The sequence below is a fragment of the Tyto alba genome, unplaced genomic scaffold (genome assembly GCF_018691265.1).
Source record: "Tyto alba isolate M040663 unplaced genomic scaffold, T.alba_DEE_v4.0 Super-Scaffold_8, whole genome shotgun sequence".
Taxonomy (NCBI): domain Eukaryota; kingdom Metazoa; phylum Chordata; class Aves; order Strigiformes; family Tytonidae; genus Tyto; species Tyto alba.
This window is the reverse complement of record NW_024881329.1, coordinates 3,818,146-3,842,819: the sequence shown is the minus strand read 5'-3', so window position 1 is coordinate 3,842,819 and position 24,674 is coordinate 3,818,146. Positions and strand designations below refer to the sequence as shown.

General features: G+C 40.7%; 2 protein-coding genes across 5 annotated transcripts in view; one reads left to right on the top strand and one right to left on the bottom strand.

Annotated features, from left to right (window-relative positions):
- The window catches only part of TRPM5 (transient receptor potential cation channel subfamily M member 5), a 56,498-nt gene extending 36,742 nt beyond the window's left edge, over positions 1 to 19,756 (top strand). Inside the window, exons 17-27 of the mRNA XM_009973033.3 lie at positions 229 to 324; positions 2,698 to 2,956; positions 4,314 to 4,432; positions 4,965 to 5,097; positions 7,470 to 7,644; positions 10,101 to 10,269; positions 10,916 to 11,094; positions 12,430 to 12,562; positions 14,586 to 14,658; positions 15,664 to 15,754; positions 16,843 to 19,756. Coding sequence (XP_009971335.3) covers positions 229 to 324; positions 2,698 to 2,956; positions 4,314 to 4,432; positions 4,965 to 5,097; positions 7,470 to 7,644; positions 10,101 to 10,269; positions 10,916 to 11,094; positions 12,430 to 12,562; positions 14,586 to 14,658; positions 15,664 to 15,754; positions 16,843 to 16,943 — 1,528 coding nt within the window. The 3' untranslated portion in view covers positions 16,944 to 19,756. The remainder of the gene's footprint in view (positions 1 to 228; positions 325 to 2,697; positions 2,957 to 4,313; positions 4,433 to 4,964; positions 5,098 to 7,469; positions 7,645 to 10,100; positions 10,270 to 10,915; positions 11,095 to 12,429; positions 12,563 to 14,585; positions 14,659 to 15,663; positions 15,755 to 16,842) is intronic.
- On the bottom strand, positions 19,293 to 24,003 carry TSSC4 (tumor suppressing subtransferable candidate 4). 4 transcript variants are annotated; one of them, XM_032984926.2, is made up of 4 exons: positions 23,828 to 23,973; positions 23,380 to 23,506; positions 22,447 to 22,519; positions 19,293 to 21,402 (listed from the first exon to the last, which is right to left on the bottom strand). In XM_032984926.2, exon 4 carries the CDS (start codon positions 21,318 to 21,320, stop codon positions 20,280 to 20,282), a length of 1,041 nt encoding a protein of 346 aa, XP_032840817.1. In that variant the 5' UTR covers positions 21,321 to 21,402; positions 22,447 to 22,519; positions 23,380 to 23,506; positions 23,828 to 23,973; the 3' UTR covers positions 19,293 to 20,279. The 4 variants fall into 4 exon arrangements, with proteins under 4 accessions (XP_032840817.1, XP_032840818.1, XP_032840819.1 ...); XM_032984927.2 differs by lacking the exon at positions 22,447 to 22,519 and having other exon boundaries at positions 23,903 to 24,003; XM_032984928.2 differs by lacking the exon at positions 22,447 to 22,519 and having other exon boundaries at positions 23,897 to 23,977.
- Between the last annotated feature and the right edge of the window lie 671 nt (positions 24,004 to 24,674).

The following is a 24,674-nucleotide window of genomic DNA, read 5'->3' as shown; positions in this document are numbered from 1 at the left end:
TGCTCCATTTTTGTGAAGCTTGCCAATTATCACTTCTCTGAATCTTGTGGGTGACTTCAGCCTTCTCCTTACAAATCAACAGAATTTGCAGAGGTAATGATTACACATTATTTGATAGCTTCTTTGCAGAGCAACCATGAGTACGTTAGCAGGTCTGTATGAATGCCAATTTAGTAGTGGAAAATTGCTAGCCATCATCTTTCAACTAACGAGTTTATTTCCTTACAGTGAGGAAAAACAATCAACGAATGAGTCAGAGCCATTTAGAGAGCTGGACAGTTTAGATACAGAGAGGACTCTGTTTTTTTCCAAGGAAGAAGACAGGTAAGTCCAAAACCATTAGTTAATACAACTTTTGTGAAAACAATCAAAGAACAGGACACTTCTTGTGGATTAGTGACCAGCTAATGATCTAAGGAGCAGCTGAAGGACCAAGGAAGTAATTACTCCTCAGAAAGTGCTGTGCCCTCTGATCACTGCTGTTGTTCCTCTCTAAAAAGAATATAGAAAATAAACAGGGATATATCACTCCTTCAAGGAGACACAGCTTTACTTGTGCTGAGCATGTAATTACTTAGAAACAAGGAATCTGCTTAATACCTGGGGAATCAAAAAGCATTTCCTGAGATTCCCTTCAGCTCTTGATGGTTGATATACATTGGATTCAGGAACTAAGCCCCTGTCAGATAACTGAGCTGAGCAGAAAGAAGGTTCTCAGTGAAACCTTACATTATTTGAGTGCATCACTACATACTTTACTACAAAGGCAGCAACAGAAATACTTGCAAACATCAGTACCTGGGGAATTTTATATTGTCAGCTTTCCAACATACCTTTGCTCTCCATTTATATTTTAAAAGATGGGCCCTGAGGAACCCAAAGTACAACAACAAACAGGAGTTAAAGGGAGCATTGCACAAACTGAGCACAAAGATTTTGCCAGTTCCTTGTGCTCACTCATCGATTTGCAGTTCAGAACGTCTGAATCCCACCTTTGCCACACACTCATCACCAAAACCTGAGAGGTCACAAGGACTTAAGGAAAGATAGGAAGAATTTTGATTAGTAAAATTTCCTCCTAATGGCTAAAATAGCCGCTTGTATTAAGCACGTGCTTTTCAATAATTTAAAGAGAACTTCAGAAATATGTGAAAAATGGTAGTGAGGAAGCATCATCTGTAGTATAAAGTGCCGGACCAAGTCAGAGTTACTAGGTTCTATTTTTACCTCTGGCATTTAACTGCCAGTATATGGGAAAAATCATTAGTTCTTCTCTCTCCCTCCCTAACTGATAAAATAGGTGTAAAAGCATCTGCCTCTTGGGAGCTATTTGTAAGCAATGTCATACATAAAGCACTTCCATATCCCGAGTGAAGCGTGGCTTGGTCATTACATTGTGTGTTCCAGTTGCTATTATCTTAGCAATTTATTTTAACAAATAGGCTCTCTCCCCCCCAGATCTATTTCAGCATCTTACAGTAAAGCTGCAATTATCTGTTTATGATATTAGCCTGTTACCAGGGGAATGCATCTTATGATGTCATAAATTGAGAGGTAGTACAGAATCAGGCACATAGAAAAGACTGGCTGTGAGGAGAAACTTTTCGTTATAACAAATATATTTAATAATTAGCAAGAATGTCAGGGGAAATTAAAAACTAGTGAAGAGTCATTGTTTATTTTTTGAGGTGAAATTGAAAACACACCCTAGTGTGCACATCCTTTGTTAAAGATCACACCTTTCAGAGTCAGAATCACAAAATTAAAGATCCAATAACATCCCTAGTTTACCCAGGAGAGCTATTTCTGTGGAAACAAAACCTCACACTAAGATCAGATTGCTATCAAATACAGGGAACTTGCATTTTCTGCACAGGATAATTTCCATTGCCAATAGATAGCACTTCATGTTCCAAAACACAGCAAAAACAACTGTAGATGTACAGGTCAAATTTCCCTTCAGTTACCAAAATACTTGTGTAATTCTACAATAGTCAAAGACCACCTTATAATAAATAATTTATGAGGTCAACCTTTTTTACTAAAAGGTTTCTGTATTACTTTTTCTGCAATTTACACTAATCACAAAGGGCAAGATGCCAGCGCTTACAGTTGTATCAAGGACTAAAGTATTCCTTCACTACTTCTCTCAGACTTCAGTAAGGATAGTCAAGACACACATGCTTAGTATGATCCAGTACTTTTGAGACTGGGTCAAAAAGAGGAATTTCTTAAAGTCACACCAGCAACTTCTGCATGCAAACACTGAAGGAAATTTTTAGAGCCGAAATAATTAAGAACTGACTTGCAAATGACATTGGCCATTTACTTGTCTTTCCTATTATTTAGAATTATGAAGAGCAATTAGTCCACTTCTCCCTCTCCTTGTGTATTGGCACAGTGTTTGTACTACATGAAGAAACACAAAGTTACAAATCAAATTAGCACAACAAAACTGAAATAACAAGAATACGTCTTTAAGTCTGATGTGACTTTGTTTTTCAAAACCTTTTCTGACTCGAAATATTTCTGCTGTGTAATGTGGCTGCTCTGACTTCTACAGCCTTCCTCCTTGCCACCCCCAACATCTGCATGTTACTATCTTACAAGAAGCTTTACATAGAATAATACTGAGCTTATTCCCACAAACTAATTTTAGGAATTCATCATCCAGCCTATATTCTTTTTGTTTTGCAGAGGAAATGGTAAATTGGAAAAGCAAAACCCTTCTGAAAACACAGCGTGGGCAACATTCATGTTTACTCGGTGGAGAAAGTTCTGGAGTGCCCCTGTAACTGTATTTATGGGGAATGTCATAATGTACTTTGCTTTTCTGTTTCTATTTACTTACGTCCTTTTACTGGACTTTAAGCCACCTCCACCTGAGGGTCCATCTGCTAAAGAAATTATACTTTACTTCTGGGTTTTTACCCTGGTCTTGGAAGAAATCCGACAGGTCAGTAACCTACAATCTTAGTAATAACACTAAAAAAATGAAGTAGTATTTGGAGTAGATTTACAACCTGTATAGCTGTACAAGCTCAAAGATTTCAAGTGTCAGGTGCAGTTTTACACAGAAGAGCAGCATAGAACTTACCTTATCCAAAGCACCACCCCTCTCTCCCAGAGAGAGCACTTCCTCCACCACATAAACCTGTAGCTCCACCTCTGTTGTTCCATCCTGCTCCAGCTGTAGCCAAGTCAAGTGGGCTGCTAGGATTCAGGTGTCCTTCACCTCACAAAATATCTCTCTGATTTCACTCCCCGGAACTCAGTCCTCCCACCACATATAATGGAAATTGGAAGTTATATTCTACACCTGGAAACAGAGCAGACAACTCGACATCCTTTTAAGAGAGCAAACAGTCCCTGCTGGGAACTGTTTAAAAAAACAAGTAAACTCAGATTATTTGTGCTTTTCCCAATATACTTATCAATTCAAAACATTAGCAGGTCTTGTTTTGGTTTGCTTTTCTTAACAAAAAAAAAAAAAAAAACAAACCCTAAAAAAAAAAACAACAAAACCCAAAACCCCAAACCAAAAAAACCCCACTTCTCCATTAATCTCCCAGCTACTAGCTTTGGAATGTCCTCAGCCCAAGAACCGAAATAATGTGTGAACAATGGTGCTAGTGTATTGCCAACTGTGAGTACATAAAGCTGTCCTCTTTAGACATGAAAAAGCAGTTATAAACATTTACTCTAGAAGAATAAACAGGTGCTCATTATTTAAGCAATAGGGACAGTGAAGGGGATCCCAGTTTGTTACAATTTATTTGAAAGTGTGCAGCAAGGCCCTAAGCAGAGGAGGACATGGAAAATATTTGGATCAAAGAACATTTAATTATAAACTTGTAAAACATGAAGAGTGCCAGGCTAAAACCCAATTAAGACACCCAACTTTTTGTCTAGATAATTAAGTGTGCACTCACTGACAATTCCAGTATACAAATGCCAAAGCTGTTCATGCTGTTTAGATAGCAATGTCTAGAAACTGAACTTTGACTGGAAGGTCTCGTACTGTTTAAGAGCCCCAATGCTGACAAAATCTTAAATCAGGCCTCAAAAATTGTCCAGGCTAATATCACAAGAATAAAAAAAGATTTTATATTTTTCCTTTTTCATCCAACTTCTGTGTTTTAAGATAGTAAACCCAGCTTATGTTTTCAAGCTTTGTTTCCTATTACAATAGGAATTTGGTTTTGTTCTTTGCAATGAAAGAGAAAAAGGAAACAGGTATTACGTTAAAGCTCACAGTGAAATAGCGAAACTGGAAACAGATCAATACCAATGATTATTTATCTTTTTTTCAGAGTTTCTATACAGATGAAGACACAAATTTAATGAAAAAAATTAAACTGTATGTTGAGGATAACTGGAATAAATGTGACATGGTGACCATCTTCCTCTTCATAATTGGGGTAACCTGCAGGTATTTATCTGCTCCATGAGATGTGGGCAGCATCAGTAGCAAGGGCTGTATATGTCAGCTGACAGGAGAGTCTCATGAGCATCTAAGGACAGGCAGTGACATTTACTTTTACAAGTGTTGAGACATGTTTCTGCAATAAAAGCCTATAAAATTCTGTGGAATCATAGAAGTTGCTCCAGAGACCACAGAAAGACATCTTGGTATATTCAAACACATGTACAGAAAAGCTCTGTTTATTTTGTTTTGTTTTGGCAATCACTTTCACTCAATGTATAATTTCTTTCTTTCTTTTTTTTTTAATAAATCTTACTGAAGCCAAGACAGAGAATAAAGTGTCCCTCCAACTTTTGGCTATTTCTCTTCAGTGTACAGACTTTATGTTAAATTCCTCTTACAGGCTTATGCAACACCAGCCTTGAAGCATTTGCCTTTTCCTAACTAGGCAATGCTCAGAAACTAAGTGCAATATTTGAGAAAATACTTCTCAGCAGTACTTGCTGAGATCTGATATTTCATTTCATCTGTTCTGCAGGATGCTGAACTCGACTTTTCAAGCTGGCCGTACAATACTTGCCATTGATTTTATGGTGTTTACACTTAGACTTATACATATTTTTGCAATTCACAAACAACTTGGACCAAAGATCATAATTGTGGAAAGGATGGTAAGTGTGCAGTCTCCCTCAGATAAATATTTATGCTTTCAAAAAAATCTTCTCTTTACAAAGGAAATCAGTTTATAATCTATCTTTATATTTTTAAGGCTTGTCCTTTTGCATATATTCCCTTATTTATCATGAGTATTAGATGAAGTAAGTTTGAAATAGATCCTTCCAAAGAGCTCTATAGTATAATAAGTTGTTCCCAATTTACTAATCCTTGTACCTTACTTAATCATTTATCCTCAGATCTGGCAAATGAAGAGTAGAGTGTCTTTGACTTACTGCTGTTCCTCCTACTTCATAAGCTGTGTGCATTCACAGCAAAGACCTCAAACAGATGACAGGCCATTTACTGAATGAATGCTCCGCTTGGGGACGTGCATTATGTTATTTGCAGGAAGTGTGAAGAAAAAAAAAATCTATGAAAAAAAGATAGTTCTAAGTTTCACACGGGAGTTGTTCTTACTTGTACTTTGTAGTTCCATGTTACAATGAAACTATATTAGTAGTTTGTGAGCATATGTTGGAAGATGTTGATAAAAGATTTGCATTTGTTACCACTCTCCAGAAGGAAATTTGACACTAGGACTACTGTTACTGTGCTTGGGTATGCATTGCTATGTAGAAGTAGCTTTGTATTTAGGCATGTTAATCCTCTAGGCCAATTAGCTCGTGGTAACTGATTAATAGGAGTTCATCTAATTGTAAGTGCTATTATAGATTCTACAAATATTTGACTTGTGACTCACAGCAGAGCTCAGTAAAAGCCCTTCAGTCTAAACAAGCCTATACATTGAATAAACATAACTACCAAGCTATTTGGATTTGTCTACAAATGGAATAACTAGAACTCTAACATGACATTTGCTTGGAGTAGCAAAAGGGTAGGTGGCAAATAAATATTTGTTCTTGAACATTATCTAGCTTACAGCATTAGCAGACTTTTATTTTAAGAGAACAAGTCAGATCTACAGCTCTGAACCTTCCTTGCTGCACATCAAGGTAAACCAGGGCCTTGAACAAATACAGCCATGTGTCTGCCATGCTGGCATCTGAAGTCGTATGAGATAACACACAGATTAAGAAGATGCAAATAAGAATATAATCCCCTGCCTAGACAAAACCATAAAATGGGACCTGTCACCTTCCCCCCATCCTAGCCAACACAATGCCTTAGCTTTGGTAGTTCATTGTTGAACCTTACGTCAAGTGAATGAACTGTGCAAGTTACTTCAGTAAATGATACCTTCTCAAAAGGTTTATCAACTGGGTTCAGGCAAGATCATTTCCCTTACTTAAACAGAGAAACAATCTAAGATTGTCTGTTATTGTCATTCTCCTTTCTAACCTTGCTACAGAATTGCTGAAACAAGCCTGGCAGCTGCTAAAAGGGCAGTTCAATGCCAGAACAATGCCCGTTCACAGAGGGACTGCTCTCTCTTAACTATGACACCATCACAGGCCTGCAGCATTGTCAAATTTGAAATCATCCAGAAAACAAAATAGATTGGTGAAAGTCAGAGAGACATCAAGTATGTCTTGCCTGGCTGAGATACCGCGTTTCTTAACAGAACTCCCAAGTAGCATCCTGGAGGTCTGAAATGCCTGTGCTTTTGGGTAACTGTGCAATCCAATAATCTAACTGAAATGAATCTACAGTCCCTAATGAACTCTGTCAGATTAGATGGGAAGAGGATGAAGTGTTCCTCTTCCACCAGGGAAAAACTATTGCGCTTGAAATGCGTATTAGATTTTTTTTTTTTCTAAGTAAGTGTTTTAGGATTCAATTACTTCTGCTTCTGTAGAGAAACACAATGTTTAAAAGCAGGAAGTCCTGAAAACAATCCCTCAGATGCATTACTTAGTGTGAAAACCCAAGACAGAAGCTACCTGATCCTCACAGCTTCAGCGTCTGCTGTATCAGTGGTTCAGTATCCATCAACGAGCACCGACTGTTACCAGGGCTCACTGCAGCAGCAGCAATCTTGTAATTCACAGTAAAGCTGACCACGGTACTGAGATCTCACAGAAAATCTGCATTTAAAAGGTACAATGAGATTCACTTAAAAGATAAAATGTGTGCAATTTTTAAATGTTAGATGATTAAAAAGCAAGGTTTTAATTTAAAACATGCCTTTATCTAAATGAGCTATCAAAGAAAAATGCTGATTACAGACCAAGAACAATATAACAACAGCAAGGTCAGGAGAGGAATTCTGTGCATGGAACTATATCCTAGTCCACTTCCTTTAACCTAAACAAGCTTGTAAAGAAACAGAATTATTTGAGCTGTTTTCATATAGAAAGACTACCATTCTGACCATGCCATTACAGTCACCTCTCCTCCTTTTCTCCCCTCCCCCTCTCTTTTTTAGATGAAGGATGTTTTCTTCTTTCTGTTTTTCTTGAGTGTGTGGCTCATTGCCTATGGTGTGACAACTCAAGCTCTACTTCATCCCAATGACAGCCGAGTGGAATGGATATTCAGAAGGGTGCTTTATCGTCCCTACCTTCAGATATTTGGCCAGATTCCACTGGATGAAATAGACAGTGAGGAAATTTCTTTTGCCCCTAACTTGGGCATTTTTGAATGCACACTTCTGATTACAGCATGGAATTCCTTCCCAGTAATGTCCTTTTTGTTGTTGTTGTTTAATCTTTGTCCTGCAGGACAAAGCTTTCACATTATTATGATATAAATAGTGTATTTGCAGAGACATAATGTGCATTGTGGAATTACACTAGAGCATAAGGGCTGGCCCTATTTAGCCAAGCTGTCTGCAATATTCACACAAGGATTTTCAGTTTTAAAGGCTGGCATACCTTCCTTCACTTCAATCCATTTCCGTCCGGTTTAACCTAGACCCAGATAACCCTGTGCAAACGGAATGGCATCTCCATACATTTTGGCAGTAGTTTTAATGTGACAGTGTTAAAGCAATACAGCTCTGCCCAGAAGCACTTATGTTTGAGAATAAATATTCCTCTAGAGCATTTACTGACTCTGGAGGTAAAGCTGCCCAAATCAAATAAAGCTTGTAATTGCATATGTGCAACATTTCAAACACAACAACATCAAAATAATCACAAGACACCGAAATACTTGGACTTAAAAGTTCAAAGGCAACATTTCTGACAGGTAAGCAGCTAAAATACAGAACAGGTCATCTCCTAAAAAAGTCTGAAGTAATGCCATAGCATTTAGCCAGAATAACAGTGCTAAATGTCAGTGGCAATATTGAATTAGGATTCAAATTGAAGTAATATAGATGGAACAAAAAAAAAATCCCACAGACAGAAGCAAACCAGTAAGCATTCTTTCATATTAATTTTGCTTAGTAAGAAAAAGCATATGTCTTAGAAAAAGACAAAAAAGTATTTAACTTTAAATGTCTATGGCGTGAGCATGCACAGCACAACCAGTCACTCTTATTTCCATTGAAGTAACTGAAGAGAAACAAATACTTCTGGAATAGGATTTATCTCATCTGGAATTAGGTTTGATGTAGCATTCCCTAGAAATGTGTGTTGCTCTCCATTGAGAGTCCAAAGGGTGTCTTCACCTGGATAAATAACCAGGTAAAAGACACAGAAAAAAAGAATTTATTACACAGGCAACTTCCAGAAGGGAGTAATTTGTTCTGGGGTCCTCTGGGGATAATTCTGTTTAACATCTTTATGAAACATATGGAGAAGGAGATGGGTAATGAGGGGGACAAAATTTGCTGACAAAACTACATTACTGGGTAGTATAGACTAAAGCTGACATCTAAGAGTTGCAGAGGACCCTCATGAGTGCTAAATCACCAAATGAAATTCAGTGTAAATAAATATAAGGTGATGCACTGGGTGAAAGCAGTCCCAGCTGTGGTGAGCTTTGAGAGAACTGCATGCTCTGAGGAATATAATTATGGGGTTATCTGTGGCAGTAGGGAAAAGAATTATTAGTGAAAAAATGGAGAACAAAAAGTAAATAATCATAATGCTACTTTAAATCTGTGGATTTAATTCATAGCTGGAGACAGGAAACAGGGCTAGACCTCTAGTCTGATGCAGTAGAACCATTCTTAGCAATCTTGACTGGAGGCTGAGATGTACAAAGTAGTTTAAATTTAGAACGAGGAACCCCATTCCCAGATTTTACTGAGTTTTCTCTTCTAACACGCATACCAGCACGAGCACTGCGAAGACACAGGTATGCAGGGGAACACAACTGCTAAAATACTCAAAGGTGTTTTGCCTTTGGGAACTCACAACTAGTGTAAAAAGGACACAGCCTTTTCAGTACAACCCCCCTTGGGTGGATGCCACTAAAAAGGCAGCTGCAACAGCCACCTCGCCACTGAATGAACGGGCAGCCAAGGTCGGGAGGTCTGCCCTGTCCTAGGGTTGCAAACCTCTTGCACATTAAAGCCATGTCTCTTCATCGACACAACGCGCTTACGTTTTCACAAAACTAAAGACACTGCAAGTTAGTTCACATAAATGATCTGTCAACTGCATCAGTCCCAGCAGCTCAGGCAAAGAACTGTCCTTTTTGGGTTAAGAGAGTCTCGTATTTATGGTCCTGCTAGTAGTCAACAAGGGTAGTACAAAAATCCTACTACAATATTGGGTTCGAGCTTTTAATGATTGTAAAATATTTAGAACAAAATTATGCTGCTGTTTATATGCAGGCGAGATCAAATCTCATTTTAGTAATCAGTATCATCATTGTCCTTGATTTGTACCTTAGCAGTAAATGTACTAAAGATACGCATCCATTCTTGTCACTAGTTCTTGAAAAAAGACATGTTTAGAGACATTAATTCAGTTTTTATTTTCATTGAAATAGAGATGGAATGCATTACTTCAAACCTCTGGAACAATTTGTAATTCTTGCCATTCTTTGTTGAGTTAGAGATTTCGCTCACCAAAATGCAAAGCTTTTGTCTCCACCTGAAGAAATACATGTGGCAGTAGGAGTTGTTAAAACTATGCTATTATTTCTCGATCTTCCTTTGCAGCATCACAAATGCATCCCAGGAACTGTACATTTAATCCACTGCAGATTCTGCAGGAGAACTTGCCATCGTGTCCTAATAGCTATGCCAACTGGCTCGTCATCCTTCTGCTGGTCATCTTCCTACTAGTCACAAATGTTCTCCTTATGAATCTCCTGATTGCTATGTTCAGGTAAGAGAGATTCCAATAAGTATCAAGACAAAGGCTACAAAGGTTTAATTAATGCTCACATTTACTACACTGATGTTGGCTATTCATTTTGGAATACACTAATAATTTTTCTAATGAATATTATTTGGGGATTGATAGGTAGAATTCTGTGATCATACAGTTCTTAAGTTCTCATCATCCTCACTCTAGCCACATTAAAGACAAGACAAAAAGAAGCCTCTTTTACTGCTAAAATTTCAATTAAACGTGTAGAGAAGGGTCTGGTCCCTGGCTGTGCTGCAGGTGCTAAAGCAGCTGTAAACTTGGCAGACTTAACAGTGGATAATCTGCACAAAGGGGAAATGCTTGATGTCAACACGGTTAATAATGATTCATTTGGTTGAAGAACTGACGTGGCATGTTTGCTGATCTTGCCCAACTGAAGTGGAATTACCTTTCTTTTTAAAAAATATCTGATGTATTTTTTAACATTTGAAGACTGCAGCTGCAATTATTTTAATATCTAAGAATTTGCACAAACTTTAGATTAACACTACTTGCCAAGCTTGCTTTTTTAAAGTAAATGTGGAGCTAAACGTTGCAATACTAAGCTTTAGCTCGCTGTGGTAAAAACAGTTATATACTTTTCCCTCTCCCCCAATTACAGTTACACGTTTCAAGTTGTTCAGGGCAATGCAGACATCTTCTGGAAAATTCAGCGCTACAACCTGATTGTTGAATATCATGGCCGACCTGCCTTAGCACCACCATTTATCATTATTAACCACATAACTCTGGTTCTCAGAAGAATCTTCAACAAAATGGAACATAAAAAGGAACGTCTGGGTGAGTTGTTCACAAACATTTAGCAACCGGAGACCCTGACACTACCTAGGACATGCTGCACAGGCAAAACAGAAGAGCAATTAGGATTTCCTTAAGCCAAGAATCACAACTTATTTTTAACAGAGTGTGCCAGGAGAGTCCAAATGAAAAACTGAGGCTTATAATGCATCCTCTACTAGAAACAGTTTCCCAGAGTGCATTTCTTTATGCACCATAGTTATTACAACAAAGGTGTTGATATAAAACTGGTTAATGGCATTTGGTTTCTGAAGAGGTAACAATGGATAGGTTCAATGAATAGTTATTTCATTTGCTCCTGAATTTTAGTAATTATTAAGTACAGACAACCCTAAAAGCACATACCAAGTCTAAAATTCTAGCAGGATCAGTGGAATTTCCCAGTAGAGAGACATGGACAGAGAGGGGGCATGCTTAGAGAAACGGCGGTCCCTTAATAGGTATAATTAAAAAGGCAGATGAAGTTCAGCTAATTACAGAAGGCATTTGGGAGCTTTCTATAGCGATGGCAAACTTGGCCCATCTAGTTTAATAGTGTCTGATGATAAGCCTATTTCCTCCTCGTGCGCAGGCTGATCGTGGGCTTTGGAGCAGAACTGTTGTCAGACTGGACCAGATCAGAGCCCTTTGACTAAGCTCCTTTTCAGTGACATTCCTTCTGGCTATCAAAGCATATTGCTGAAGATTCTTCAATAAAAAAGATAAAATTTATTTTTTTCCCTCCTAAGAAAGCAAGTACCTGTCTGCTCAGGTTATAGATTCCGTAGGGTTTGAATCATGCAGCAGGTGTGCCCTTTTACCAATCTTTAGGAAGATACAAAACTAGTATGTTACATTCAAAACATGTTTGTGGAACTGCGGTCTTTAGTTGGCTGGGACACTTAACAACAGGCTTTATACTTCAAGGCGGAGGGATTTATGCACAGTTTGTCCTTATTTATAATTGTTCTAATAAAGAGGCTTAAATGATGAAGTGCACCTGGACATAAAGCTCTGCTCGTTAAATACTTTGGGGATAAAATATCTCGGAAAAAATATCTCAGTAAGGTTGTAAATGAGTTTAAATGGAACCACAGAAACTGGTCTGTGCTGTTCTTCAGAAAACTCGGGAGTCATATCCAACTGCAAAAAGGTCTACTGCCTTCCATCACAAGGAAAAGAAGTAGAAAATGCTTATTTTACATTTTCGTAACATGACACTTCTGCAATGGCAAAGGGGCTACAATGGCAAGACTTCATTCTTTAGCAGAGCCGCCTTCCATCACTAGTATAGCAGAAAAGGGAGTAAAATATAATTATTTTTTTTTTCCCCTACAGAGAGAGATCTTCCAGTTGGCCTAGATCAAAAAATCGTGACATGGGAGTTGGTGCAAAAAGAAAATTATCTTGGAAGCCTTGAACAAGAAAGGAAAGAAAGCAATGAAGAAAGACTGAAGGCCACATCTAATAAGTATGTTATTCTGACTCACAGTAAGTGTACCTTGCAAGTCTCCAGCTTTGAATGAGACAAACATTCAGACGCTTGTAGAGCTTATATGAAGAGTCCAACTAGAATGCAGTTAGGAAATATGGAGTCCATGAATAAATATGAGAAGCCACCATCACTACAATATTAGAAGAGCTTTTAGCACTCTTGAAGTATGTACAATTCCAGACCTGTAAGCTCCAGCCAAATCTGCAGTCAAGCTCAATGAAAATCATACTCACGAAGAAATGGTGGAAGAATAGCTCCTTTGCTATACTGCAGAGCATGTAGTTCTGTCCCCTGCAGGAATACAACACAGACTTTTGCATTAGACTTTTGAATGGAAGTTTAAGATATCTTGCATTGACCCCAGATGCAGAAGAACAACTATTTATGGCTTTATGGCATGAGACTACAGTTTTCCACAAGAAATTAATGATACTGGTTGTATTTAATTAACTGTATTTAATTAACTGAGTCTCCATTTAAAGACTTCTCTAAAATATCTCCCCGCTAGGAATACCACTTAAATTGATTCAGTATTCTAAATAAAAAGTCCTAAATTATTATTCAGAGGTTTACTCCTTTAAGTGAGACACAAAGTAGTTATATACAGGGAAAACAGAAACATCTAAGGCAGTACGGAAAGCCAGACAGCAAAACATTATTTAAAGAAGCTTTTAACACCCGTTTCAGCTGTTTCCTCTTAGGATAAAACTGATTTCAAATAAAGGCACAAGGGGTGTGAGTTCTCATAAGAAATTTAATGGGAATGTTCTTGTGCTCTGTTTTCTTTCTGTCCTGTCTTTCAAAACAACCTCCATCTGCCTAACTCATAGAATAGCTGGAGACCAGAACAGCGTACTTGAGTGTGTTCTTGGAAAATACTCTTTTCCCTCTAATCTACATAGACTCTTAATTCATAATAATTTAGAATTAGTATGTTGGCTTAAACTTGATTCTCATAAGCAGATCACTGACAAACCCTAGGAACCAGAGCTCAGTTGTTGAGATCAAGCAATAAACATACGTGTAATTTCTTCTAAAGGGCACAATTAAATTATTTCTGGCTTTAAACCTAGAAAGCTTTAAAGATGATACATTGTAGATGAAGCTACTGTTTGGAGGGGAAAAGTAAGAATCAGTGTGGCTTCGCAGTATTTCAGGTAAGGCAGAGCCAGAAAGAGACTGGGAAAGCCACTAAACCTGTGGCTTTTTATCTTTGGTCTTAGGTGGTAGCAGCGTGTATTTGAAATCTTATGAAACCCTCAGAACGTGATTCTTTGAACTTTGCACGGAACCAATCCCAAAACGCACGAGAGCCATCCAGCAGCACCTTTTTCACATGGACCCGAACGGAACGTAACCTGCAAGAGGGAAACTTTGGAATAGTAGTTAGGGATTTGAGGAGACAGCAGGGAATCAGATGCTAAGGACCCGATGGGAGAGGTGAAGGGTGCAGAAAGCATGTGGAGAGCACAACGATTTGGAGGCGGTAGAAAGTTCTCTACACAGTCTCTTTGGACTGCATGGAAAAAAAAGGATTTGAACGTCAAGCCAGTTTCCAAAACTGAAACCTTGTATAAATTTTAAGTGGCTCATCTTCCCCCTGTTGCTGGAAAATATCGTGGCCTCAGTTGTCACACCAGGCTCCGTTTACATTGGGTACAGGCGGGATGTAAGTGGCTGGAGGGACAGAGCAGGACCCGAGGCTCCTTTCCGCTGCCCGCGATTCCCACCGCGCCGGGGCTGCTGCCGTCTGTCCGTGCCCCAGGGAGTCCCGGGGCAACCGGTGCATGAGAGCGTTCCAGAAGTGCTGCTTGGCTCAATGAACGCTTGCGGGAGCCCCTCAAGAGGGGGCAAAACTTTCAGGGGGCTCTGGGACGTCTCAGCAGCACAGAACTGCCAGCGAGGGGCCTTGGCTCACTAGAGTTACACAGGGTTTGCCCTTCAGGATCTCTCCAGAGCCCCTTCCTTTTTGCTCAGCCTGTCTGCTTTGTTTCCACAGGGTGGATAACTTGTCTAAGTATTTTAGTGGACTGAAAGAACAAGAAAAGCGGTTTAAAGTTATGGAAGCCCAGGTAAGTAAGAGTTTTATAGGCATTTATATCAGATTTAGGATTTCACCATGTTTCTCTCATTTAATGGTGGTTTGGCAGACCCTATTTAGGGATAAAAGGCAGGAAAAATAGATCTGTATTACGGTTTCACTTTCCTTATTGTTTTCTCTCTGGTGATATACACAGGTAAAGAAATATTTCTGACCTCCAGTAGAAAGGGGAATACAGCATTTCTTGCTCTCTTTGCCAGTCCACTTGAAAAGTGTTTATTTCCTTCGCTAAGGATTCTTCTAGAAGCAAATGCTTCATCTTCCCTCCTCCATTCTTTCTTCTCACAAGCTTTTCTTTCTTTAAAACTGTCAACTTTGAAAACACCCATATTCTGTCTGACCTGACCTAGACTATCTTCTTAGACATCCGTTTTTCTAATTATATTAGATACCAGACACCAATGGCTCAAAGAGAAGTGTCTAATATACAACTGTGAAACACAAAGACAAGGAAATGCTATCTTGAGCTTTTGATGACAAACCTTTGAAATATAAACAAACATTTTTTAAACAGTCTGAAAATGCTCAGCATTACAACGTGCTACATAGCACAACTGTTATTTTCTTTGTCCCTAGCAGTCTCCAGTGTAATTCTGGCCTCACTGAAGTTCCTTATCTTAATGCTCCCATTGCAGTTTCCCTCCCCTTTCTTACCCATTTTATGGCTTCCTGAAAAAAGTCATGCTATTCAGTCAACAATGTTGACGCTGAATACAGGTCCAACAGGAACCCCACAAGAAATGCTTTAATAAGTTTGTGCCAGCTTGAGCTAATGCAATATATTCACAAAAAATGAATGGTATTTAAGATAAATCCTCCTCCAACAGTTCAACTCTATCTTTCAAAAAATAATAAATATATGTGGTATCTCTGATGCTGCTTCAGCCTGCTGCCTAGATTATCTTTCTTGCAAATTTAACAATCGATAAAGTACTACAAAAATTAGCTGATGTAGAAATCACTACCTATGTTGTAGATCTGCTACTGTACAGCTGTTATCTCCTCAGTGGCAGAGGTTTTAACCAAAAGCAACCTCTTGTGCAACCCACCAGCTCCCAACTATACATGTAAGTATTGAAAACAATCATGGAAAAGCTAATTAATACAGCCGAACAATTTAGTTTAAGAAATTCAAGCAAAAAAAAAAAAAAAAAAAAAAATTGGAAAAGAACCACATAAGGAGGTACCTCGAGGTAGTGGGAATATAAAGAAAGAACAGAATATTCACACTTCAGCACGAAAAAAATATCTTTTGCAAAGTATATCTAACAGCTTTGGGGAAATGGCAGTTCCTTAGTGTGAGTTAGAATGACCTAACCCAACTTTAAGCATGTAAATAAGTATCCATTTGCCACAGGGTTTCTGGAGAGGATTGTCTTGGGGGTTTCTTGAGTCGATGAGATAGTAGCACCAAAGGATTACCAAAACATTTAACACAGATAACCATAATCATTAAAAATAAAAATTAAAGTCGAGCAAGCCTCCTACTTTATTTTAATCAACACAGCTCATTTCCCTCCAGAGCTGCAACTATTTCTGTCAGCTGAGAGTCATCCTGTGTCCCAGGGCTCTGCTGCTTGGAGTTTAAAACATTAAAGACAGAAAGAAACTATTTCTCAGCCACTGCAGGATATCCAACACAATAAAGATTTTGGATGTTGTTCTTAATGATTTATTTTAATATCTACCTATTACTAGCTATTACACACAAAGCCCTCCAGAACCCATAAACTGAACACATACATACTATATGGGAAAAAGAAGTAGCTGGAAACTCAGCAAGTCGTGACACGACAAACCCTTCACTCACTCAGACTTGCACTAACCTCAAACTTGATTTAACTCTGTTAGAAGCTTATTAAACACATATGTAAATTGCCTCATTATCAACATTCCAGTAAGAAAAACCATCCTGTAGCATGATCCCCAGACATTTTAATACTGTAACTGCATAAAAATCAGAAACTTAAATAGGTGAAGAATAAAGAAGCAGCCTGTTTATATCATTTACTGAGCAAATGCAAAGTAGTAGAATCTACAGTATCTTTTTATTGTGGATTATTTTCAACATTTTAAAGTTTATTAAGCGATTATTCTTCTATGCCCCTTGTCCCAAGACTTTTAAACAAGCATGTGGCTTTTCCAATCCTATTAGGTGTGATGAATGCTAACACAGAAGTGGCTCTGCCAGGAAGAAGTGAAAGAGAAGAGCGTGCAGATCAGTCCGACACTGACATCACATACATCGATAATTAAATTTTGTTCTCATTTCTTCAGATTAAACCTTTTGTCCCGCTGAACTACTGTAGAAGTAAAATCTGATCTCATGAAGACCCAAGGCCCAGCTCTCAAAGCCTTTATGCCAAGCACTGTCAACATTTGACACTACTGAGGATTTCCTGGTCATCCTCCTTCCTTGGGCTTTCTCCCCTCCTGCTCCTGTATCACTTGGTCCTTTCTCCAAAACTCCATTCTGTGAATCTCACTAAAAACTTTCTCCTCCAGGATGACTCTACCACCTCATTTTCTAAATGCGATCTGCCTTCTGACCTCCAAATACCACACCCTCAATCTGTCATCATCGTTGCGAATTTCCACATTCCTCTTTTGAAACGCGATCATTTACACACTAAAACCCATTCCACTTCCTCGGCCAAGAAACCAAGCTCATATTTCTGAGTTGCTTAGAAAGGAAATTAAGAAATACTTTCCACAGGAAAGGGCCTGGGATACTGAACTTACAGTCCATGTAGTTCCTGGAGTTCTTACAACCCTCACAGGACCGCACTCACCCTCCTCTCTTCCCGCGAGGCGTTCCTTAGCGAAGGCTCCTCACCCATCCCGAGACCGGAACCTCGGCGCACCGCCGAGTGCACGGTGGCCTCAGCCACTTCCCACACACAAGGCCGGTGACCCGCCGCCACTGCCGCTTGCTTGCTTTTTTGCTTCTACCCCAGATCCCAGCTGCTCTCCGCTCGCTGATGTGAGACTTTGCCTTTATGTATCGCACCACACGGAACACCGTGTTACACCTAAGTGCTTTTCTCATTTCATTTTAGCTTTCTCTTTCAAAGGTCAGGGAAAAAATATCACTTAGAGACTTTAAAGCAAGAATGTGTTGCAAGAACTCTCCTACAAACTAGGAATTTGGACTGCGTGTCATTTTTTTTCATTAAACTGGCATGCACATTTTTAGCACACAAAAGCTAGCTGGCTTTGTTAGAATTCTGTGAAAAGATACACCAATAAAATGAGTATCACTAGCATCCTTTTAAAGGAAATTTCTTTGGAATATAAACAGCAGCAGAAGGGGGAAGTATTGGGTTGTGGTCTTTGTTACATTAATAAGCTTGAACTGAACTTTATTTCCTCATACACATAACACTGCTTCTATGCAAAATAAACACAGGTTGCACCAAAGGCTCTGTTACCAGAGACAGAAAAAAAAAAATTTCAGTTCTGATAAAAATACCTTTCCAACATGAGCCTTTTATGAATAGATATTAATCTTCTTACAACGTCTTCATAAATAGGCATTTGTCCAGTTTATTCAGCCGTGCCCCAGACCTCAGTGACCCCCATTAACAGTGAGGGAATTTCGGTACTGTCTTACCTGTTCTTCAGCCTAGGCAAGGCAAAGTTATAAAACCAGTAAGTTTGTACTGAGCTACATTTTTTTGTTTGGAAATAATAAATACCTTACAACCAGCATGCCCTGCCCTTGGCAGCAGCTTCTATTCTGAAACAGCTACTATTTTAATTGTGATCAGCACATTAATTATCCACTGGAAACCAAAATTTCCAAAATTTTTGAGTAGTTATGTCTCACTCACATGCACCAGAACAACTGATGTATTTAGCAATGACCCATGAATTCATGTGCATCAAACTGTATACTCACAAGAAAATACATTCTGCTTTCAAAATTAAAAGGTGAATTTCAAAAGATGGAACACTATTACTCATTTTACATTGTCTTATGCTTCTGCTGCCAAGTGACGCACCTGTTCAAACCCTCAGACCCAAATGATCTGGGCCTACCAGTCCATTATTGGTGAGATGCTAACACCCCCCCGTCGAGGAAGTAACCTCCTCAAATATCCTTCAGAGTTTGAGCAAGCACAATCTAGCAAGAAAGGTCACAAAGTCTAAAGAAGCAATCTTTCACTACACGGTTATAAATACTAACATTGGCATTTGTTAATTTAGAATACTGGCAAAAAAGTGCCAGTCCAAACTGACCTGAACCAATTTGAATTTCAAATCATATAACCTTTCAAAGAATTTAATCTTTCAATCTTATTTATAAAATTTATTAACATTCTATGTAAAAAACTACTATATTTGACATTCATTACAATGTGATTCATTGCATGAGGTGTTTCAGCCTATGAGGTGATTCTCTTTATATATTGTGAAACCATTGAAAATGTTAAAAATGTGAATTTAAAAATCTAAAATACAAGACTTGAGGGAGAAGTTACAGGACGGTAAGCTCAGAGCAACATTCTAGATGATTTTCAAGACAATTCTCAAATCAAATAAACTGAGCATTTGTTAAAACTCTTATAGCTGCATTAATTACCATGGTTCAAAGAGATGAAATCAAGCTACAACTAAAAGTTTATTGAATGCCAAAGAACAAAAAAGTATCCAGTTCTGGTATAAATACCTCATTCCCACCAAATCCACACACAGAATCAGTGTGGAAGCAGTGCATACGACGTGCAGGCCAAGAATCATCACATCATGTCATACCAGTAAGAGGAAAAGCTGCTGCCCAACTTAACAGCTGAAGCTGTTGTGAATTCCAACCTACACTCAACGTGGTGAGACTTCGCTGAAGCCTGAGCGCGTCTTCACCAGGATGTATCCACAGTTATATCTATCCACAGGAAAGACCGTGGTTTTTTAAGATCTTTATGTAACACTAAAGAAGGTAAATATTTAAGCCAACCTTAAAAAAATATTGGTTTTGCCAGTTTCCACCTGGGCCTTCCAAACTCATGATTGGGCACTGTTGTGCTTTTATTCTCAATGGCAATGAGGAAAGGATGGTTTTTGGAAAAGAAAAAAAAAAAAAAAAAAAAAAAGTCAAGTCTCCCTCCCTGGGACATAGCCAGGAGAAATCACATCTAGTAGAAGACTAGGTTTTATTTTCATTGTTCAAAAATCTCTACATAATGAGCTCATCATCTTTGTTCCAGGATTCTACAGGATTTGAGAACAGCTCTAAATTTGGGGGGTTAGTAGGAAGCCTTGCAGCCTTTTAGCTAGCACATCCTTTTCTTTGGCTACTTCAGCTTCAGAGCAAGCCCCGGGAAGCTGCTCAAGCAAACAAAGCGCACCTCATTCTCTCCTGTGAGGGTGCAGCTACACTGTGCTCACAGACTTCTCAAGAATGAAAAGTCTGGAGTGTATTTTAGGTAGCTTAATTTCTAACAGTGTAAAATGTTCTTGGTGACTATGATGCAAGCTGTTAGATAAAAAGCTATCACGTGGTTTCCCGACCAGAAAAAGAAGTCAGAGAAAAAAACCAAACATATCCAAAGACAATACAGGTCCTTGGACGTCTCCAATGTGCTCAATCCTTCAGGACTCTTCCTCCTCCCCTTCATCATCTACTTTAGGTCGAAAATTTTTCCTACTCTTCTTCTTACTGCAGTGGAAGCCAACTGTTTCCACCGATGGCTCTTCACCTGTGCCACTAAACCCTGCACTAAGCTTACCTTCTGTATTCAGATCCCCCGCCATCATGCACTCCTCCTCCTCTGTTGCCCTTCCACTTCTACTATCTAAGTGCCCCAGCTCTACTTTATCTTCCTCCCTCAAGTCATCAGCCCTCTTCAGAGATTTTCCTTTCAGATCTGTTTTCATGTGTTTCTTATCATCCTCCCCTGCTGATGTTTTCTTTTCCAGTCCATCAACACCTCTTTTTGCTGGTTTGGTGAAGACAATCCGCCCAGCTCCGCAGCTGGAAGGGTCCTGGTTGAAGTACGGGGTGTAGCTGTCTTGGGCAGCTGAGCTTTGTTCCTCCCCTCTTTTCTTTAAACCCTCCAGAAATTCCATGGCCGCAGCCCTGTTAGTCTTGTCACTAGACTCTGAAACGCCATCTAGGCTGTACTTGGTCCAGCGCTCCGGGTGCGCCACGTAGTCAGGCACTGCAGGAGAGGTTTTAGGGGCCTGCACTGGTTTGGCTTGCTTTCCCAGGCCGCCTGGAACCATGTGATCTGAAACTGTGGCTGGAGGCAAAGGACGCTTAAACCTCCCATCAACAACATTATCTTCAGGCATCGAGGGCACAGACAATTTGGCCGCCTCTTCCAGGCAATCAAAAATGCTCTGGCTACGGAGAGAGAACGTAGAACTCATGCCCCTCAGATGGAACGGCTGGACAGGAGATCTGTGACCACTGCTTGAAGAGTCAGGGGTCTCCCCTGACCTGTAATCCCCATCATCTACAGATGGCTCCTCAGGAGATATTGTATCAACTTCTGCTTCATCTGCCAGCCCCAAATCATCAGAATCAGAATCGCTGAGCGACACTGTGTCTGAGGGCAGAACTCCTTCGTAGTCTGTGGCACCACCAGCCGCTATCCCCAGAAAGGGTTCACCTGCATCCTGGTCTCCCATCTTCGAGCTGTCACTCCACTGAGGTCCTTCACACAGGCCCAGCTGCAAACTCGGTTTTCCAAAAGCTCAGCAAGTTTAGTGCCTAGAATACAATGGAGCATAAAAATTCAAATGTGAAAGGAGAACCAAGCATGAGACCACCATTCTGTGCCATGCAAAATAATGATTCCTGCAATATAACAGACAGCTGTATTTCAGGGATTCCTAAGTAATTTTGCTTGAAATAAAAAAAATTATTTAAGGAATGAATGCACATTAAAATTACAGACTGAAACAAGACTCAGTACAAGAATATGAAGTAATTAAAAATAGCATTGCACAGCAAATTTCATTAAAGGTTACAGCAAGTCCAATTATTAAAAGACAAGCATAAAGTTTCTGAGCAAATCTGAACACCCCATAACTGTCTTACACATCTTCCAAGAGACAGCAATGACCTCTCCAAATTACACCCTGCATCTATCATACTGTATAAATCCACAGAAACACATCCTAATCTCTCACACTTTCTTTTGGCCATTATAATCCTTTATCACATTAGCCACTCTACCTCCTGTCCCAATAATCATCACCTTCTGCCTATTCTAAAGGACACTATCACTGATTGAGGCCTCAGGGCTACAGTTTCAGGATCGCTTTGAAGTGACATAAAGTACAAGCTCTTCTCCTTCCTTGAGCTTAAGCTCTCGTCATGACTAGATTCCTGGAATCAGAAAACAAGCCAGCTCAAGAAATCAATCCTACTGGCTTAAGAAAAGTAAACGCACGTGCCATGCTTGTGCACAGAAACAAGGGGAGGGTGCAACCGGGGGTCTGCAAGAGCTGGCCCTTCGGTTGGTAAAAAGACAGTGTGATTTGAAGCCTGACTTCCAGTAGCAGCTGAAATACTTGATTCACTCTGCACCTGTGCAAACAAAACCTCGGGGCACTGAGACTGTGGATGATCGCACTATCACTTGCTGGGCAATTGGAAACAGAGTCGGCAAACAGGCACCTCAGTCCAGCTCTCAAAAACATGAATTAAAGAACAGTTCTAATACCCTATTAGAATAAGCTCAACTACCTAATTACAGGTTCTTCTGGAACGATGCAGTAAACAGACGTGGAAGGTCTGTTAGTCACTCACTTTCTCTCGAGACTGAGTCAGCTTCCCCTCCTGAGGGTCAGTTAAAGCCACCAAAGATCTCAGCACTTCCACCCTAGAAAACAGACATTTCCATCAAGATACTGGAAATGTAGTTTCAAAATGAGTTTCAAAAATAATTCCTTCCCCCTGAGTCATCCAAAGCTGCAGAACTGAGTTCTAAATCTGACACAAAGTCACGCTGGTATAAAAATCTGCAGATATTCCTGGGTTTTTGGCAAAAGAACACCACACAGACTAATCAGGAAGGCACCACTACATTTACTCAGTCTCCACATTCACACTGCCAACCTTATTCTGTAGAACAGAAGAGAGGTTTTAAAAAAATAAAGCTGTAATTTGCATGTGCAGTGAACCACTACTAAACGAACGGTATTAAATGCAGCTAAGAAAATGTAAAAATAATAGCCATGGATTGCAAGTACTAAGTGCTGCTAAGGACCATGGACACCAGGGAGTTGTTTGTAAAGAAAGGTCACGTTGACAGTTAGGGCCAGATCTTCATAAGTAATGAAAACAGAGAAACTTCTGAAGAATTCAACAGACCAAGTGTTATGTTCCATGCAAAGTCTGGCTGTCTTTGACAAAAGGGCTCTGATGACTGCTTTAGAAAACATTGTCCTCAGCGTAAGCCCTAAATGGGAAATAAAGATCTGAAAATCATTCTTCTGATTAATTTTATAACACAGGAAAAGTAATGACTACAAGCCAAAAGAGACATTAAAGTGCATAACTTGACTAAACCGGCTGTTTTCAGACAGCAGTGTGGGTTCACCCCAGGCTGCGAATCAGGGTATCTCTTGTCTGAGGGATGTTACACAGAAAGGAAAAAGTTTGCTCCTAAGGAGATGTTTTAGCCCTAACAGCACCAACAGCCAAACACAGCGACCCTCACAGCACACCACACAGACTCACAGCTTCGTTACGGTGACGCAATCGCAGCACAACTCGGATAGGATGGCATCTCTCTGGATGGGAAGGTCCCCGTCAGACTCTTCCATCCTGGTCTCACGCCTCCAGGTTCCGTCTTTCTCCGCGCAGCCTGTGAGGAAAACGGAGACCCCAGTCACTGCCAGCCAGGGCCACCAGTCCGCTCCCCGCGGCGGGGACAGAGCTGCCAGCAGCCCCCCACCACCAGCGACACGGCCCCTCGGGACAGCGCTCCCACGGGCCGCCACACCATGGCAGAAGGCAGAGACCCCCGGGCCCTGGCCCACGCCCCCAGTGAGAGTGGGAAACGACAGATCCACGGCTTTGCCCGGCGTCACCCCACAGCCCAGCTCCCTTCCCCGGGCCGGGATCCTGTCGGATACAAAGACCAACCGCCTCCCCGGGGGGCTGCCACCCTCCTCTACCCCCACACCTTTCTCCTCACGACACAGGGGCGCCCGGAGCCCGCCCCTCCCTCGGTGCACGGAGGCCACCAGCCCACCGCCACCTCCGAGCACAGGGCGCGAACCGGCCCCTCACAGAGCGCGGACCCAGGGCCTCAGGGCGGCCGCCCGCCTTTCCCGCCTCCCGCCGCGGCGCGGGGCACGCTGGGACACTGAGTCCCCACCGGCCGCCACGGGGCGGCAGAGCACGGCGGAGAGACTACAGCTCCCAGCAAGCCTAGCGGCGCGGAAGGGGCGGGAAGCGGACGGCCTCCCGCCGTCGCGCCCTGGGAGCTGTAGTCGCCCGCCTTTCCCCCGGCGGCGGACATTTTGAGAGCCGGGGCGTCAGCGGCCTGCTGCAAAAACGGGGCTGAGCTCCCGCCGCCGCCGCGGCGACGATGGCTCCCGGGCTGTGCGGCGCCGGCCGAGCGCCCGCCATTTTGCAGTCTGTGAGGAGACGGGGCGGTGCTGGCGGCTGAGGCGCGATGGCCGCCCCGCGGGCATCCCAGCGCCGTGACGGGGCTGGCGGCACGGCGCTGCCTCCCGAAACAACCAGAAAACAAACAAACAAACAAACAAACAAAACACAACCCCAAAACATGTTAAACAGAGCTTTTTTTCCTCATCAGAAAAGCAGGGTTTAGCCACAATTAAAACTTCAGAGGAAGTGAATTTTCTGTTTCGTTCTTTTATTGTTGCTGTTCTTTGTAGTGTATTTTCTAACCAGAAAACCCCAAGTCACTTGGGGCATAAAACCGCTATCCACTTAAAAAAGTTTCCATTTTCTGTCCCAGAAGAACATTTTTTGTGTGTGCGTCAAGAAGTGGAATTCTGTCT

Excerpts from the sequence above, each read along its gene's own strand:
- TSSC4 (XM_032984927.2), bottom strand. The coding sequence starts at position 21,320 with ATGGGAGACCAGGATGCAGGTGAACCCTTTCTGGGGATAGCGGCTGGT.